This window comes from Amphiprion ocellaris, chromosome 8 (assembly GCF_022539595.1).
Source record: "Amphiprion ocellaris isolate individual 3 ecotype Okinawa chromosome 8, ASM2253959v1, whole genome shotgun sequence".
Classification (NCBI taxonomy): Eukaryota; Metazoa; Chordata; class Actinopteri; family Pomacentridae; genus Amphiprion; species Amphiprion ocellaris.
In genome coordinates this window covers 16,393,777-16,410,453 of record NC_072773.1, presented here as the reverse complement: position 1 = coordinate 16,410,453, position 16,677 = coordinate 16,393,777, and the positions used below count along the sequence as shown (strand labels likewise).

Genomic DNA, 16,677 nt, shown 5'->3' with positions numbered 1-16,677 from the left:
CTGAATCACAGGAGCCCAACTGGTCTGAGCAGAGCCAGTTCTCCCAATAAATTCTGAAGTCAGCTGTAATAGCGAACTGTTGTTTAACCAGTCTTCAAATAGTGACTTGATCCATTTTAATGTATTGTGCCTAAAGTTTAATCTTTGTGTACATATTCCCATGAGTTCAAAAATGAACCTGCCTTCATTTAGCCTCAAGCTGCTACATGCTTTGTGTCTGCTGACTCACAAACAGAATTCTTCCTGTTTAGCATTAGTGTGGGGATTGTCTGTGTGGGTTTACATTCCTCTTTCTGTGAGGGTGGATTATAAATTCTTAAGAACTCACTTTTGCTGCGCAGGAGTCCCTACTGACTCATGGCTCTAGGCAGATGATGAAATACATGTTTCTTGAATCCTGAAATAACACTTCCCATGTGATGACTGATGCAAACTTTGAAAGTGGACAAGAGACACACTATGTTAATCCATTCATTCAGTCTGCTAAGCACAGAACTTTTTGTAAGTCTAGCTCACGCATACAGAAGGATCAGCGTGGAGACTTGCAGACAAAATTCATGCCATGTAAATGCCCTTGTGGACAAGCAAATGTATGTACAGTATGTATTAGGCAACCGTGGCAATGCAGCCTATAGTCAATGAGTCCGAGACTGTGGAGATTGGGAGCAAATTAAAGTTTGTGCCATTTTGAGTTCAAGAGACATCCTGTTCATGAGAATATGATGGCAGACAAACTGAAAACATAAGACCAGAATTATATGTTCTGCTTTCGTGACTATGCAAGGGTCTAAGTAATGTGACTTTTGTCATTTTCCCAAATACGCAAGGGTTTGAATGTCTGTGTGGAATCCAAAATTTGTGTTCATATGGAGGATGTCACGGCCCCCTCCCTGGTCCCTGCACCGTCCCTCACCCGACCTCCTGTGACCTCCTCTTTCCTTCCTCTCTCCCTCCTTTGTTGCTCTCCTTCTTTATTTCTCCCTTTCCCTGTTCTTCCCTCTCCCTCCACTCTGCTCTCCTTTCCTGTCTCTCACTCTGTTGTGTCGCTCTGTGCAGCAGCTGCAAGTGATCACTATCAGTCTCCTCAGCTTCATCAGCAGAACTCCAGGCAGCTGCGGCACAGCACACCTGTCCCTGATCCTCAGCAATAAAAGCCGGTTCCACACTCAACACTCTGCCAGATTGTTGCTTCAGCTTCTGCTACAAGAGTCTGGCACTCACCTCTGGAAGAGTTTAATCTGGTCCTGCCTGCCTCAGGCCTGTCTTCACTGCCCAGCCTCAGATCCCCGTTTCTTGCTCTAAAGCAGTGGTTCCCAACCTGTTTGGCTTGGAGCCCCCCTCTATAAGATGCAACCCCCCCCCAATAGGTACACAATAGGTACAAGTCTGTCTGCTATGCATAACGAGCACAAACGCATAGGGCTTCTGTGGATAGTTCCGAAAGGCTGGCTGACTTTGGTGAATCTCCTTGCTTCGTCGGTCTGCGTGACAAGCATTTGTTTTGAGCACCCTTAGCTTTCCTGTCACATTGGAGAGCTTTCAGTGCGTACAGTCTGTGTATAAACAGGTTTCCCCATGAGCCCTTGCAGACTTGGCCAGGCGATGAAGCTTACGCACACCCTTCGGATACGTGAATAAAGACGCAATGAGTTGGGCTGTAATAGGAAGGCCTTTGAAGTCAGGAAAGCCACAAGGATGGAGATTGGGATTGAGCCCAGGTAGAAATTTGTGCCACTTTTGAGGACATTTTCTCCGGGCAAAAAAGAGTTCTCACAACCCTTTGTAGACTTGAAGATGATGAAATTTACATCACACAGATCACTGGAGACACAAATTTGAATCCTGTGGGAAGTGGAGATTAAGTGTGGAGATTAATGTGGAGCCCATATCCAAATACATGCCATGTATGAAGAAATTCCCTGCAGGCGAATTTTACAGTCGTGGGATGGCATTCATACTGAAAACACAATCCCTTGACATCTCCCTAAGTATGAGAGAGTCCGTGTTGAAACTCTACAGATATCGACATGCTTCCCAAAGTTTGTACGGGTCCACAAATGTAGAAATCAAGACTTAATGACCCTGGTCTCAGCTGTCACTGGCACAAAGGCATAAAAAATCAAAAATAAACCTCGTACTGGGCAGTGTTTTCAGATTATAGCATGTTTAGCCTTCAAAATCCAGTATCTGTTAGGCCGCAACGTAAAAGTTGTAATAACTGATGTCAAGGCTTTTATTGATGAAGACACAATGAAAGGTGTTCAGTTGTAACAATTTTAATTTCCTGTCATGAACTTGATCAAGCACAAAAAAGCCTTTCACAACACAAGGAGAGACTGAGAAAGAGCATACATTACAGAGATGATAGATGGCATTTGCTCTCACCTTCATGGTAAAGAAGGGAGAACAAAAAAAAAATAAAAGCGAGAATAAAAACTTGGTTCAACTTGTTTTTCCATCGTGATAAAAGCTACAAAAGAAAAAAAAACTAATGTTAAATTTTCTCGAGAACATACAGAAATATAATACAGAAACATTTAAAAAAAAAAAAAATCTCCCCCTCCCTCCCCTTCATGTCCCCTTTTCCCCACCCTCTACATTACTCCTGAAGCCGAGGGCAGTACGATCACAGATGAACAAATATCAAGTACTGTACACAGACACGAGTCATCACGGCTCCACTGAAACCAGACCTTTTTCAGGAGAGCACTCACAAGCCACCATCTACAGCCCCAATCTGCAGGATGTGTCCAACTAGATCAGTTAATCACAGGAATAGTATCTTTGACTGCTAAAAGTGCGTTTTTAAGGGCGTGTGTTGCAAGTGTGCTGATTTGTGACGATTAGAAAAACCAACAGTGGAGAACCCAAAACGTTGCATCAGTGTCTTGTGTTTTTGATTTGTCTCGAGTGATTTCACGTTAGATGTTGCATCGCAGATTGGGGCTTTAAGTGGAATTTGCAAAACTGTGTGTTCTCCCGTCTAACCATCATGAAGGCTGTGTGTGTGTGTGCGCGTGTGTGTGTGTGTGTGTGTGTGTGTGTGTGTGTGTGTGTGTGTGTGTGTGTGTGTGTGTGTGTGTGTGTGTGTGTGTGTGTGTGTGTGTGTGTGTGTGTGTGTGTGTGTGTGTGTTCTTGTACTTACTACGTTGTGAGGACTGGCGTGAGTTTTTAACCAACACAGTGAGAACATTTTTGGGAAGTGAGGACATTTTGGCCGGTCCTCACTTTGTCATGCTTTAAATCAGCTCCTAAGGCTATATAGAAGCTATCCTGTGCTTTTCACAAAAAGACCTCAATTTGGATCAATGTTGAGAATTTTTCACCAGAATTTCACACACTTTTTACTCACTACTCTGCCTACTGTTGAAACTGGGTACTGCACCCACTAAAAGACCGTCATGCTCTGCAGCACCAATCTCAACATATGCCAACGCCTATTTCCGGGAAAGCGCTACCTGAGCACTTCAAAATAAAAGTTGGCTAAAAGCTGATAGACAAAATAAAAGAGGGAAATTAATAGCTCATAATTTAGTTTCTGTAAAAGCCTCTCCACTCATTGGCATTAAAAATAAAGTAATTAAAATACATTTTGAACACAGAAAAGTTGACTAATGCACCTTTAACATATGAAGTACCTGACCCCAGGAAAATGTTGATAATTCACCATTTTAAAATGACTATTCATTTTAACAGTTTTGGTTGACACAAAGACATGAAGGCCATAAATAGGTGACCACAAAAATTGATATTAGGCCTAAATTAGTATGTTATTTTCCATGGTGTTGTTGTCAGAGGCCCCTTTTCAAACATTAGTTGTATATATTATTTATTTATTACATTTGGCTCAAAATTCATGCTTTTGATTCTATTTTATACTTACATGTTTTACCATGCTTACCACTGAGGTTTAGGCTATAAAAATGCTTTGCAGTGTTCTTACTGTTCTATGCTTGCACATATAAACTAATGTACCAAATATTTCACAGCACAAATGTCCACCAGCTGTGGAGCTTACAGTACTAATTTTACATGCACATATTATCTGTGTGCTACTCCCCACCAACACAATGATGAGGTGTGTTTTTTTTGTGGAAAGCAATTTTTGGTCTCTATGCATTTTAAAATTCAATTTAGATCATGATAATCCTGAATCCCCTGGACCAAAGTCTTGTTTGGCCTGATGGAAACAAGTCGACTTTGGTTTTGGAGAAGTCTTAAGCACCTCTGCAAATACAGATGGGTGAAAATTAAAGGAAAATCAATGTGTATGCAGCCACCCTGGGCCTACAGAACAGCCTCACAGTATATGGAAGTCTACAGGACAGATAACCATTCTCCTTAAGATTTCTCCTCAGTAACACAAACTTTTATTTAAGCAACTTAATTGACTTATTTACTCAGATAATCTAATAACCTGCATTTAATATGTTTCTCCACTCATCTAGCATTCTTTTTAAAAAATTTGTCCTTAAATTTCTCAGTAAATAAATCAAGAAGTTAAATATTTTGATCTGTATTGTTTAATTAGGTGTCCCTTTTTATACTTTTAGGATTTGTGTGAAATTCTGATGCTGTTTTAGGTGAAATTTTAAGACAGGACTATGAAAGGGGTAATGAAGTTTTAAGATGAGTTTTCAGGGTCAGAGCTGCTCCTGTGTGCTCCCCCCTCGCTGATGGCTCGTTCACCAATTATCCAATCAGAGGTGGAGAATCGAGGTGAAGAGGTCAGCTCGCTGAGACCTGCCCAAGCACCTCTGCAAATCCACATGGGGGAAAATCAATGTGTATGCAGCCACCCTGGGCCTTCACAGTATATGGAAGTCTACAGGACAGATAAACATTCTCCTTAAGATTTCTCCCGTCACAAAAACTTTTATTTAAGTAACTTAATTGACTTCTTTACTCAGAGAATCTAATGATCTGCATTTAATATGTTTCTCCACTCATTTAGCATTCTTTTTTAAAATTTGTCCTTAAATTTCCTCAATAAATCAAGAAGTTAAATATTTTGATCTGTATTGTTTAAGTAGATGTCCCTTTTTATAGTTTTAGGATTTGTGTGAAATTCTGATGCTGTTTTAGGTGAAATTTAAAAAGACAGGACCATGAAAGGGTTAATGAAGTTTTAAGATGAGTTTTCAGGGTCAGAGCTGCTCCTGTGTGCTCACCTCCTCCCCCCATGCTGATGGCTCGTTCACCAATTATCCAATCAGAGGTGGAGAACCGAGGTGAAGAGTTCAGCTCGCTGAGACCTGCCCAAGCACCTCCACCTCATCTCTCCTCTGACTCCGACATCCAGCATTTAACATGGAGAGATTTAAAAGAAGACTTGGAACTTTACAGAGATTTGAAAATGCTCGGGTAAGTAATTTTTTTTCTTTGCACTTAAAATGATTTTAAGGTTGCTTTGTGTAGTTTAATGAAACAAAATGACAGTGAGAGTGTAGAATTTGTTAAAAATACGTGTTAATTTCGTTGTAATGATGAAAATTATTATTCAACAAAGCTTTTTACATGAGGATAAATCCCTGTGTGTCGGAATATGATGAAATTTAAGTTTCATTTGCGTTGAGGAGAGCAGAGGAGATGAAAATGTTAGTGGATGACTGTTGGATTTTCCAAAAGTTTATTTTTCCCCAACTGTGCATCTAAGCAACCTGTTTAAAGCCTCTGTCCTACTTGGTTGATTGACGTGCAGACGCTGCCCGACACTGACAGAGCCTTAGGCCACACAGACTAAATAAACAGTACAGCAGACCATGGCAACACAGCAAACTGAGCATTTTCTGTATCTCCATATGTTACACACATGATGAGAAAATACACAATATGAGAGGGACAGGACTTCTCCAGCATCTCTGCTCCTCTCCCTTTCTCTCTCCTCCTGCAGCTCAGTCCCTGTTCTAGTGCATGAAAGTAAAATTATATGATCATTTTTGTTTATAAATCTTAAAAGCAAACTCCATGTAAATAGATGGGCTGGCAGTTGCTATGCCGCTGCAGACACGCAGCTGAGATGCAGTATATGTGAACATGAACACACGCGAGAGACGCAGCAGCTCAGTAGCGGCTGCTGTGTGGTTTTTTTAGTATGTATTTAGGCAAAATGAAAACATTATGCAGTAAATAGAGGCTGAGAGATGACCTGTGTCTGTGGATTATGTGAGGAACATGCAGACAACATGAGGAGAGTTGCACCTCCTGCTGTTAAAGCCCCGATGAGTTCACCTGGCTAACTAAACTACCTGCAGCCAAACTAACGTCAGGCTGCTAATATATTTGAGCAGATATATGAACTAATGTCAAGCCAGTAGGGCTGGACCCGAATATCCGAATATTCTGTCGTGATGATGCTATCCGAATACCTATTTTGGGATCCGAATGTTCAGATACTCATCATTAAATGGGCCTGAATATCCGGAGCCCAGAAGCTGCTATTCGGGCCAGCCCTACAAGCCAGTGTTACTGCTCAGTCTGCTGTATTAAACCAGGCTGGTTCAGTCTGGCTAGAGGCCAGTTTCTCCCATGAAATAGTTTTCAGTTTGCATTAATAAATAATGAATGAATGAATGAATGAGGCTGAGTGCATGCTAACATTAGCTGTGTTTTTGTGTTGTTAGCGTCCGGTCGTTAGTTTCACAGCTCCTCAGAAACATGCAGTTTTATTATTAACATAACTCGTCTGCCCTGCTGTTGGATTGAAACATGTAAGGGAAATGTATCTGAAAGAGCATCACTTGTTGCTGCTGTAGCACCCACAGTCTGCACGTTTATTCATTTATTTGTAATAATGATTGATTTGTTTTCACTCACTGGTCGTCATTATTACAGCTTAATGACAGTTCTACACCTGACATAGCACACATTACCCAGTCAGACTTTTTGTTTTTTAGATTACACAGCAATTTGTTTGGAAGATTTTTGTGTCTGATTTCTGAGCTCTGAGACATGTAGGCATATTAAAAGACTAGTTGTTCAATCACTTGTGTGATTTTAATGGTAATATAGTAAGTAGGCAAGTACAACCTAAAGCAGTCTGATCTAACGGTCTGACATATTCTGGAAAAAGTGCATGCAAACAAATTTGTTTCTACAGAAAATTCTAAGCCTAATTGAATGAGGCAAAGCAAGAAAAAAATTTACTAAAATGTTCCTAAAATGTGTGATTATTTCCTTGACTAAAATTTGACTAAAATGTTTAGACAGTCATATGTAGGCCAGAGTCCAGCAAGAAGAAACATGCCATATGTTGTTAGACGGTGAATAATTTTCACAGGTAGGTAGATGTAGAGGTGTAGGCCTTTCTTTGGCAATGTAAAGGTTTCACACTGAATCGTGCACTAATGTAGCTGCATAATTTATCTTTTCCCCTGTTTTTCCCTCTTTTGCCCTGCTGTGAAGGCCAAAAAGGACCACTGCCCCTCATCAGGTGAACATACACCTCTCGAAGGGACGTGTGGTGATAAAGCTTGCTACCCCCCATCAGCACCATCACCATCCAGAGAAGATGAGATGCTCACAGAGGAGTCATCTAGTCACAGTGGATCTGATGCAGACTACAAACCACCATCATCACCATCATCCAGTGAAGACAAGGTGCTTGCAAAGAAGTCCCAGTCATCCTGCCACAGTTCACCAGAGAAGCACCAAAGTCATTTGTCATCCATTGAAACTGAGATTGGGGAATCTAAGGACCAGAAGGCCAAAGGTAAATCAGTTCAAATAGATACGGAGTCAAAAGAAAAAAGGATGTTTCGAGATGGCAAAAAAAGGCTGCAGATTACTGTTAAAACAAGCAAAAAAAAGGACGGTGCCAGGGTCTGGGACAAAGCTCATTACTGTGTATACTGTAAAAAGGCCCAATTGAAGATAGCCAGACATCTAGAAAGAAAGCATGGTGATGAATGTGATGTCGCCTATGCTTTTAGTTTCCCAGTTGGCTCCAAACAAAGGAAGATACGGTTAGAAGGCCTTCGTAACAAGGGCGACTGGCAACATAATCTCAGCGTCTTAGAGGAAGGATATGGTGAGATTGTAACATGGAAACAGCCTTCTGCAAAGGTAGACATAGAGAAATACCTGCCATGTCAACACTGTTATGCAATGTTCAAGAGGACTGAACTCTGGAGGCATGAGAAGTCATGTAGAGAACGGAAAAAGGAAAGACACAAAGGCAAAAGAGCAAGAGTACAAAAATCTTCCTCACATCTAATTCCAATCAGAGAATCATGCAATGGAGTACAAACAATCATTCACTCTATGCTACAGGATCATGTAACCTCTCATATCAGGAGTGATGAGATGATTTGTGCATATGGAGATGCATTATTTGCAAAAAAGGGCCGTGAAGAATCTCAGCACAGATACATTGCACAAAAGCTGAGAGAACTGGGACGGTTTGTGTTGGCTGCCAAGGAGATTGACAAGCATGTCCAAAGTCTTAAAGACATTTGTGATCCAGCAAATTTTCAACTGGCAATTAAAGCAGCTAGGCATGTGTCAAACTATGATGCAAGCAAGAACGAGTATGGAAAGCCATCTACAGCTGTTAAAATTGGTTTTTCACTCAAAGGGGCAACTGAGGCCTGGATAGGCCACTGTTTGATGAGATCTGATGTCAAAACTGAGAAGAAGGCAAAAAAGTTCAAGGAGTTGCTGGAGAACTCCTGGTCCACTTACGTGTCGACTAATGCCCATAGCACAATTGAGCAACGGAGGTGGGACAAAGAAGACAACGTACCTCTGACAGAGGATGTAGTCACTCTCCAGAACTACCTGAGGAAAGCTGAGGATGAGGCAAAGGCAGAGTTGAGAGAGCATGTGAGTACTACAGCATACAGAAAGTTAAGTGAGAGCCTTCTTGCACAAATAATCGTGTTCAACAAGAAGCGTGAAGGAGAAGCATCACGTTTAACCCTGGAGACATATCTAAAAGCAGACACCGGCCCTGTGAATAAGGACATATATGAGACTCTATCACCCGTGGAAAAACAACTGAGCCACAGACTGACACGTTTGGTGACACGTGGAAAGAGAGGGAGAAAGGTCCCCATCCTACTTCTTGAGCGCACAAAAGCTTCGCTTGACTTCCTGATTGAAAAACGGACAGAAGTTGGCATACTTGAGGAGAACCCATTTCTGTTCGCAAGGCTTGGCACAACAACCAATCTTCGTGGGTGTGACTGCCTCAGAAGATATGCAGAAGAGAGCAAAGCCAAAAACCCAGAACTGCTGAGGTCAACAAAGTTAAGAAAGCACGTTGCTACCCTATGTCAGCTTCTTGACCTCAACAATCAGGAACTTGAGCAAGTTGCTCGTTTTATGGGGCATGATATCAGAGTCCACTGCGAGTATTATCGGCAGACGGATAAAACATTCCAAGTGGCCAAGATTGGCAAACTTCTGTTTGCGATGGAACGTGGAGCAGAGTCACTGAAAGGGAAGAGTCTGCAAACACTGGACTCTGTTATCAGTGGTATGTAAATTAATATTAATATTAATACAATTTTAAAGTCATCACTCTTCCAACTACACTGGCTTCTGTCTGTCTTTCTCTCTGTCTCTGTCTCTCTGTCTTTCTGTCCACTATGTGCATATCTTTCGTATCTGTCTGCATATTTTCGACTTTCATTTCATTGTAAAAATAAGTTTACTAATTTCCTACTGTGAATATTTTCATAGGTGAAGGACATACAGCCACCCCAACCAAAGGTCTGAAAGGTGTCAAAAAAAGAAGGACGTCAGATACAGGCAGACAACGGGAAGCTCATGATGGTACGTAACAAAAATTACATCAGTGGTCATATTAGGAATAGGGCTTTCAGCGCAAAAGTGTTAATGGTTGTGATTGATCTGGAAACCTTGAGTTTTTTTAAAAAAATTAATCATATTCATAAGTTTGACCTAATGCTGACCAGATGTTCTGGTTCTAAGTTCTGACAAATATCAGTATAACACCAGCAGGTCCCATTTTGCAGTGCAACCTCTAGCAAATGAACCAGAACCAGTATTTCCCATAATAATGGTACACAAAAGCACAAACATTCATGGCGTATGCCCACTCTGAGCAGGGTTTTTTACTGCGATTTTTCATAGCGTCCTTTTCAGCTTACTACAGAAGAGAATAAGAGTAATTATATCAGTAATTTAAAAATACTTAAAAAGAACCACAATTCTGAGCATTCCTGGGCTCTGTATCTGTGAACAGAATCAGCTACTGCAGCCTGACAGACAGCTGCCTGTCACCATTTTCACACATGCTCTGCTCTGAGAGAGATCTCTCTCATGGATTAAAAGTAACAAAAATGGATCAGGGACAAATGCTTTAATCAGAAAGGGAGTTTGTGATAAAATTTGAAAGAACTGACCAATAGCTCCTCTACTTACACAGATCTCCTTTTCTCTGTGTCCAGTGCATTTGCCTACATGAGAAAAGCCTCTCATTCTAATTAAGAGCCAGAGTGAGTGGCTTCTGCCTATTTACCAATAGCTTTATGTTAGCTAGTTTATGAAAAACAAGCTAAAAATAAACAGAGTGGAAGAAACGGTTGTTTTATTTACCCCCAAAGTATAAGTAAATTTGAGTTTTTCAAACTTGTTTTTAAATTTGTTACTTGTTCATCACAATAATAGGCTGCGATTAATGATGATTAATCACACATTATTTTGATTAGGACAATTTTTTCACTTGACAGCTCTAATTTCTGTCTGTTTGAGCTCACAGTTGAAATTCAGCTACCATCCATGCTTGAGCATATTTGCTAAAAAAATGGAACAAATTATTTGCTTGACTGATTTGAGGCTTGAAGCTTTTCTGTACTTGTATAGGTTTTCAGAAAAACTTAGACATGTTGTGAGTGATTGTCTATATGTATGTTTCTAATGTATGCTTCATCAGATGGTGAACAGCTGATAACCACAAGCTCATCAGCTCAGAGGCAAAAGAAGACTGTCACAAGACGAAGACATGATGAAGATGATGATGGCTCTGGTAATTCAAGACAATATTAACACAAATGAAGTCTCGAAACTGAGCTTGGTATTTACATGGTATTGTCATCTTTCACAGATGGAGAGGTGCCACATTCAGCTGCAGCAAGGTCACTTGTAAAGAGACAATGGCAGACTGCAAGAAGACATGGTGAAGATGATGGTGGTGCTGATGAGGATGATGGGAGTGATAACACCAGTCAAGGTACTGAAAACACAGGTAGCACTCTCAGTGTGACTTGAATCTTCTTTCACTGCACCACTGTTGTGTTTCTGAGATTTAAGCAATTTCATTCGACTAAAACATTATCTTGCACAGTTGGAGAGCTGCAAGAAGATACCAACAGAGGGACACAAAAGATGACTACAGCTAAAGAAAAACATGATGACAGTGATGATGACGATGATGTGAGTGATGGCAAGACTGGTCCAGGCACTGAAAACACAGGTAATGTTTTTTGTCTGACTTGGATCCTATTTCACTGTAGTATTGGCATATTCCTTACAGATGTAAGGACTTCGACTCTATCAAAACGTTTTTTTATAGATGGCATGGTGCACCAGGAGACCGTTTTGGTTTTTACATCCCAAAATATCAGCAGTCGAATACAAATGTGTATTCTCAAAGCATATACATTCAAAGTATAAAATACTGCACAGTCTAAATATTATGTAGTTACCGTCCCTCCCACCAGCCCTCTCTCCAGCTCATCAGCTATCCCATTGATGACAGTGTGTCTGAATATCTCCATACATTATATATTACAAATGATAGTGGCTTGAGGTCCTGTGTAACAACAGACATATTGTTAAATTTATGGCAAATTATATTGACCGGGGCTGGAGCTGAGAGCTTCCCTAAACTGCACTGTTGCACTGAACTATACACCACCTGCAACATTAACGCTTCCCTTCTACCTGAACTGTTTTTAACTTGATGATAAGGTCTGAACATACATACACTGCTCCAAAAAATTAAAGGAACACTTTGAAAACACATCATATTTCAATGCAGGGAAAAAACTAACTGGATATTTACATTGATACGGACTGGATAATGTGTTAGGAATGAAAAGATGCCACATTGTTTGATGGAAATGAAAATTATCAACCCACAGGAGGGCTAAATTCAAGACACCCCAAAACTCAAAGTGCAGAACTGATGTGGCAGGCTGGTCCATCTTGCTGAAATTCCTTGGCAGCAACTCAGAATGGTCCTCAGTAGTTTGTATGGCCTCCATGTGCTTGTATGCAGCCTGATGATGTCGGGACAAGGTACGAATGAGATGACGGATGGTGTCCTGAGGTATCTCCTCCCAAAACTGGACCAGGGCATCACTGAGCTCCTGGACAGTCTGAGGAGCAACCTGGTGGTGTTGGATCAACCAAAACATAACGTTCCAAAGGTGTTCTATCAGACGAGCGTGGGGGGCCAGTTAATGGTATCAATTCCTTCATCCTCCAGGAACTGCATGAATTCTCTTACCACATAAAGCCGGGCATTGTCGTGCACCAGAAGGAATCCAGGACCACTGCACCAGCGTAGGGTCTGACAGTGGATCCAATGATTTCATCCTGATACCTAACGGCAGTCAGAGTGCTGCTGTCCAGCCTGTAGAGGTCTGTGCGTTCCTCCATGGACATACCTCCCCAGACCATCACTGACTCATCACCAAACCGGTCAAGCTAAACCATGTTACAGGCAGCATAACTTTCTCCACAGCTTCTCCAGACCCTTTCATGTCTGTCACATGTGCTCATGATGAACCTGTTCTCATCTGTGAAAAGCACAGAGCAGCAGTGATGGACCTGCCAGTTCCTGTGTCTATGGCAAATGCCTTGATGCATGACTTGATGACTAGATGCAATACTTAGATTAAAAAGTGTTCCTTTAATTTTTTTTGAGCAGTGTATATTATTGTCAATGGAAATAGAGAACGTAATTATGTTTTCTGCAGCCTGCCATAGCTTTTGGCAGTATCATTAGAAATGCACCTTTAAGGCTCTACTGTCACTGTTTGTAATACGTAAGTGTCAGCAATCAGTTCAGTTGAGTTTAGTATTTTTATGGTGCTAATTATGTCTTTCACAGATGGACAGAAGCCACACTCAACTTCAGGAAGCTCAGCTGTTGACAAACCAAAGAGGATTGCAACCACAAGGCAAGCTGATGGTGATGATGAAGATAGCTGTGACCCTGAGCATGGTAAGCACAAGTAAAAATCTCATTCTGTGAAGGTTCAGTACTTCTTTTAATTAATCTTGTCCTCTTAAACATGCAGAGAGGCTACACTTGACTAAATGGTGTAGTTTTGTCTTCACCTCATTACTGCTAATGTTGTGTCTTGAACAAGGTTTACTGATCTTGGCCTACTGAGCCAGCTGTGCGGTTAATATATATGAATTGAATTTTAAGAACTTGTAGAACAGTAATCTATTACCATGTTTACATAAATACAAAAAAGTCAGCTACCTCTGCCTAGCAACTTTCAAATTTTGCATTTGTAATGAGAGATTTGATTTGTTTTCACATCTTTTCAACATAAATGACCATAAACCTATATTGACAAAGGAGGTGGCCTTCAGAGGATTTTCTGAAGCAGAAAATTTACAGCTAATGGCAAATAGTCAAAAGTATGCATGTAGAATTGTTTAAACAAGGTAAAGTTTAAAAACAACTAATACATGCCTAAACATAAAGGTTGCTACATCCATAAAAACCTGTCTGAGGCTCATGCTCTTATGCATTATTGGCCTTGTAAAACTGCATCTACTTTATCACTGTTTTACCATATGGGTGTGTTCTTTAACAGATGGAAAAGGGCGTGTTAAGAGGCCAAAGAAAACTGTACATAAACGAAAGCGTCAAGACGATGAAGACTGGGGTGAGTTCATGCAATAAAGATTTAAGTGAAAAGAGAAGCGCTAAATGCATAATGTGTTGTATTTTCATTATACTAACATGCCATCTCTCTCAGATGGAGAGGACAGACAGACTACTGCCACCAGATCCCCTCGGAAGGACCGAAAGAAGACTGCAGTTACAAGAGAACGCAGTGATGTTGGTAAGATGAACTAGACAAATTTCTGTTAAATAGATGTGTTTCCTGAGAACAATGTAAGTGGGAATTGCTGCACAAGTCACTATGACTTGCAGGTGAAAGGACTGGTGGTTAAAGTGGTGTTGCAGAGTGTCTATACTCAATTGAAACATTGACAGAAATTTCTATTGTATAACAATTTCTGTGACAAGGTAATTAATCAGTGCTGCAGTGATTGTAAATTAAATCAACTACAAAATTCTGATCAACAAGAGATAATAAGCTTTCCCAAATTAAGTCAGTTTTGTTATATGGACTTGAAGAATATATTTACAGGTTACATATTTTACATTTGGCATTTCAATGAATATCTTATCTGTAGTTTTAAAATAATACATTTAAATTCAAACAAAACAACCCAGAAACTGCAATGAGAGAATGTATTGTGTTCAATAATAATTACCCCATATGTCTGCACTGACACCACCACACCTTTTCAGGCTTTGACTGTAGCATCTAAACATGAATGTCAACAGTGATAGTGTCATGGCGTGGGGGTGAACCCGAGCAGAGAGCACACAGACGAGGAACTGAGGCAGGAACAAAGGTGGATTTATTGATTGACAAACAGAATAATAAGGGATGAGGAAGATAAACTAAAGGTCCAGGATAACTAAGATAACTAACTAATAGGGGAGGGGTGGGGGGTGACTGTAGCGGGAACCGGCGGCCCGGTAGGCGTTCTCCGTGGCGGGGTGTTGGTTGGCAGCGGACAGCGGGCAGGAGGGCCTCGTTCCGGGGGGCGCGGCAGGCAGAATGTTCCAGGGCACGAGAGGAGCACGGTAGGACAGGGACTTTCCGGGGCCTGGTCGGGATCAGGAGCAGGAGGGGAGACGAGTCCGGAAGGGGGAGAGGTCTGGTCAGGGCAGAATCCGGAATACAAGGAGGACAGGAAGCAGGGCGGGTAGACCCGGGCAGCTGGGCCAGCGGAAATAAACAGAGGAACGGGGGTTACTCAGGGAGCAAACTTTCTCAAAAGAGGACCACAGCAAGGGTGTAGGAAAGGAGGGGGGAGAGGGGAGGATGAGGGGGTCATGGGTGGGGGCTGAGCTGGGACAGGAGAGGGGGCCCAATGTCGGGAGGTCAAGTGGCCTCAGAGATGCGCAGTTCTGATGCATCTGAATGTTCTTTGGGGTTATTAATGGCTGCATGCATTTTATTACTCCCCTCATTCTGCATGTAAGAATTATCTCGATCCAAATTTAAATGTTTTGGGATTAAACAGCACATTGATATTTGGGACAGACAAGGAGAGACACAATTATATTGACTTCATTAGAAAAAATAGTGACGAAACGCACATGAATTATCCCTTGAGTGTACATGCTGTTACTAGGGTGACCTTTAAGTCAACAAAGTTGTTTTAATGTGGGTGCTTAAAATCAATGCAACTTTTATATTTTTTATTCTGTTACTGTTATTAATCAATCAAGGCAGGGTTCAGATGGTAATATAACTTCAATAAGGTCTCAGTTTATTATCAACTCAACCTCTAATAAACTCCTTTTTGTTTTTGTTTTGTAGATGCTCCAGAAATGGAAGTTAAGAAACAAGGTAAGAGACCCTGGAATGACCAGGAGAGGACTGCAGTCAAACGACACCTTGGCAAGTTCATCGCACTGAAGAAAGTTCCAGCAAAGCAGGACTGCCTCATGTGTATTGACAAAGAGTCTTCAGTCCTAAGAGCGCGGACATGGAAAGACGTGAAATATTTTGTTTACAATGAAATTGTTAAAATCAAGAGAAAGCTTGCGTTCTGAATTAATAGACTGTAACAGAGGGAGGAAACCGAGATGAGGGGCTAGAAGATGAGGGAGAGAAGCGGGAGAGAGTAAGAGGGTGATTATTCCTGTCTTTTAAACGTTTTTTTATTGTCTGTTCATATGTTCATTTGTTTGGAGACCCTTTAGCCATGCCCTAGAGCACAGCAAATCTTTTAAATAATAGTTTGTGTTGAGCAGGCACTGACACCTGCAGTTTCTTACCTTTCAGAAAGTTGTCTCAGGATACACCTGGATGTTCGGTATTGTTCTTTTAAACTCCTGCATTTTGAAAAGGTGCAATACGTTAATATCTACTGCACTTTGCACAACTGAAGAGTCTTGTAACTGGAGTATTTGGTTTGCCAAGACTGGGTATTAAATAATCCAGTGTTCACCAGTTGGAGCTATTGTTGTTCATTATGGATTGAGTCTGCCATAACACTGTGGAAAAGGAATAGCTTTCAGAAAAAAAAGCATACACTTCTGAAGTTGACATTCGAATTATTAGAAAAGGTGTGTCCGGTTGGACTACTATTCTAATTCTGCTTTACATAGATAAACCACACCAAATTGATATGACTTAAAAAGAAATTGTGTTATTTTGCAAACTGAATTGATAAAATTAGGTTTAATTGTTACCATAATGTCTTAAGAAAGTCAATATTCTATGCTTTACCTTTTGACAGCCAAACTGGCAATAAAACAAACACTTCTCCCTACTGAAATAATCAATTTGCTCTTTAATAAATAATATTTTCAATGAATGAAACTGCCCTGTTAATGCTGATAACATGTTTTACAAATGTAACATTGGTCCTCAG

General features: G+C 40.9%; 1 protein-coding gene across 1 annotated transcript; it reads left to right on the top strand.

Annotated features, from left to right (window-relative positions):
* Positions 1–384: 384 nt before the first annotated feature.
* LOC129349540 (uncharacterized) lies at positions 385–16,253 on the top strand. Its single transcript, XM_055013104.1, has 10 exons — positions 385–5,364; positions 7,405–9,478; positions 9,685–9,777; positions 10,901–10,993; positions 11,072–11,197; positions 11,312–11,440; positions 13,085–13,198; positions 13,806–13,877; positions 13,971–14,057; positions 15,618–16,253. Exons 1-10 carry the CDS (start codon positions 5,311–5,313, stop codon positions 15,851–15,853), a joined length of 3,078 nt encoding a protein of 1,025 aa, XP_054869079.1. The 5' UTR covers positions 385–5,310; the 3' UTR covers positions 15,854–16,253.
* The last annotated feature ends 424 nt before the right edge of the window (positions 16,254–16,677 follow it).

Excerpts from the sequence above, each read along its gene's own strand:
- LOC129349540 (XM_055013104.1), top strand. The coding sequence starts at position 5,311 with ATGGAGAGATTTAAAAGAAGACTTGGAACTTTACAGAGATTTGAAAAT. Across the intron at positions 9,778-10,900 it reads ACAACGGGAAGCTCATGATG|ATGGTGAACAGCTGATAACC; the intron begins GTACGTAACAAA and ends ATGCTTCATCAG. Across the intron at positions 13,878-13,970 it reads TCAAGACGATGAAGACTGGG|ATGGAGAGGACAGACAGACT; the intron begins GTGAGTTCATGC and ends CATCTCTCTCAG.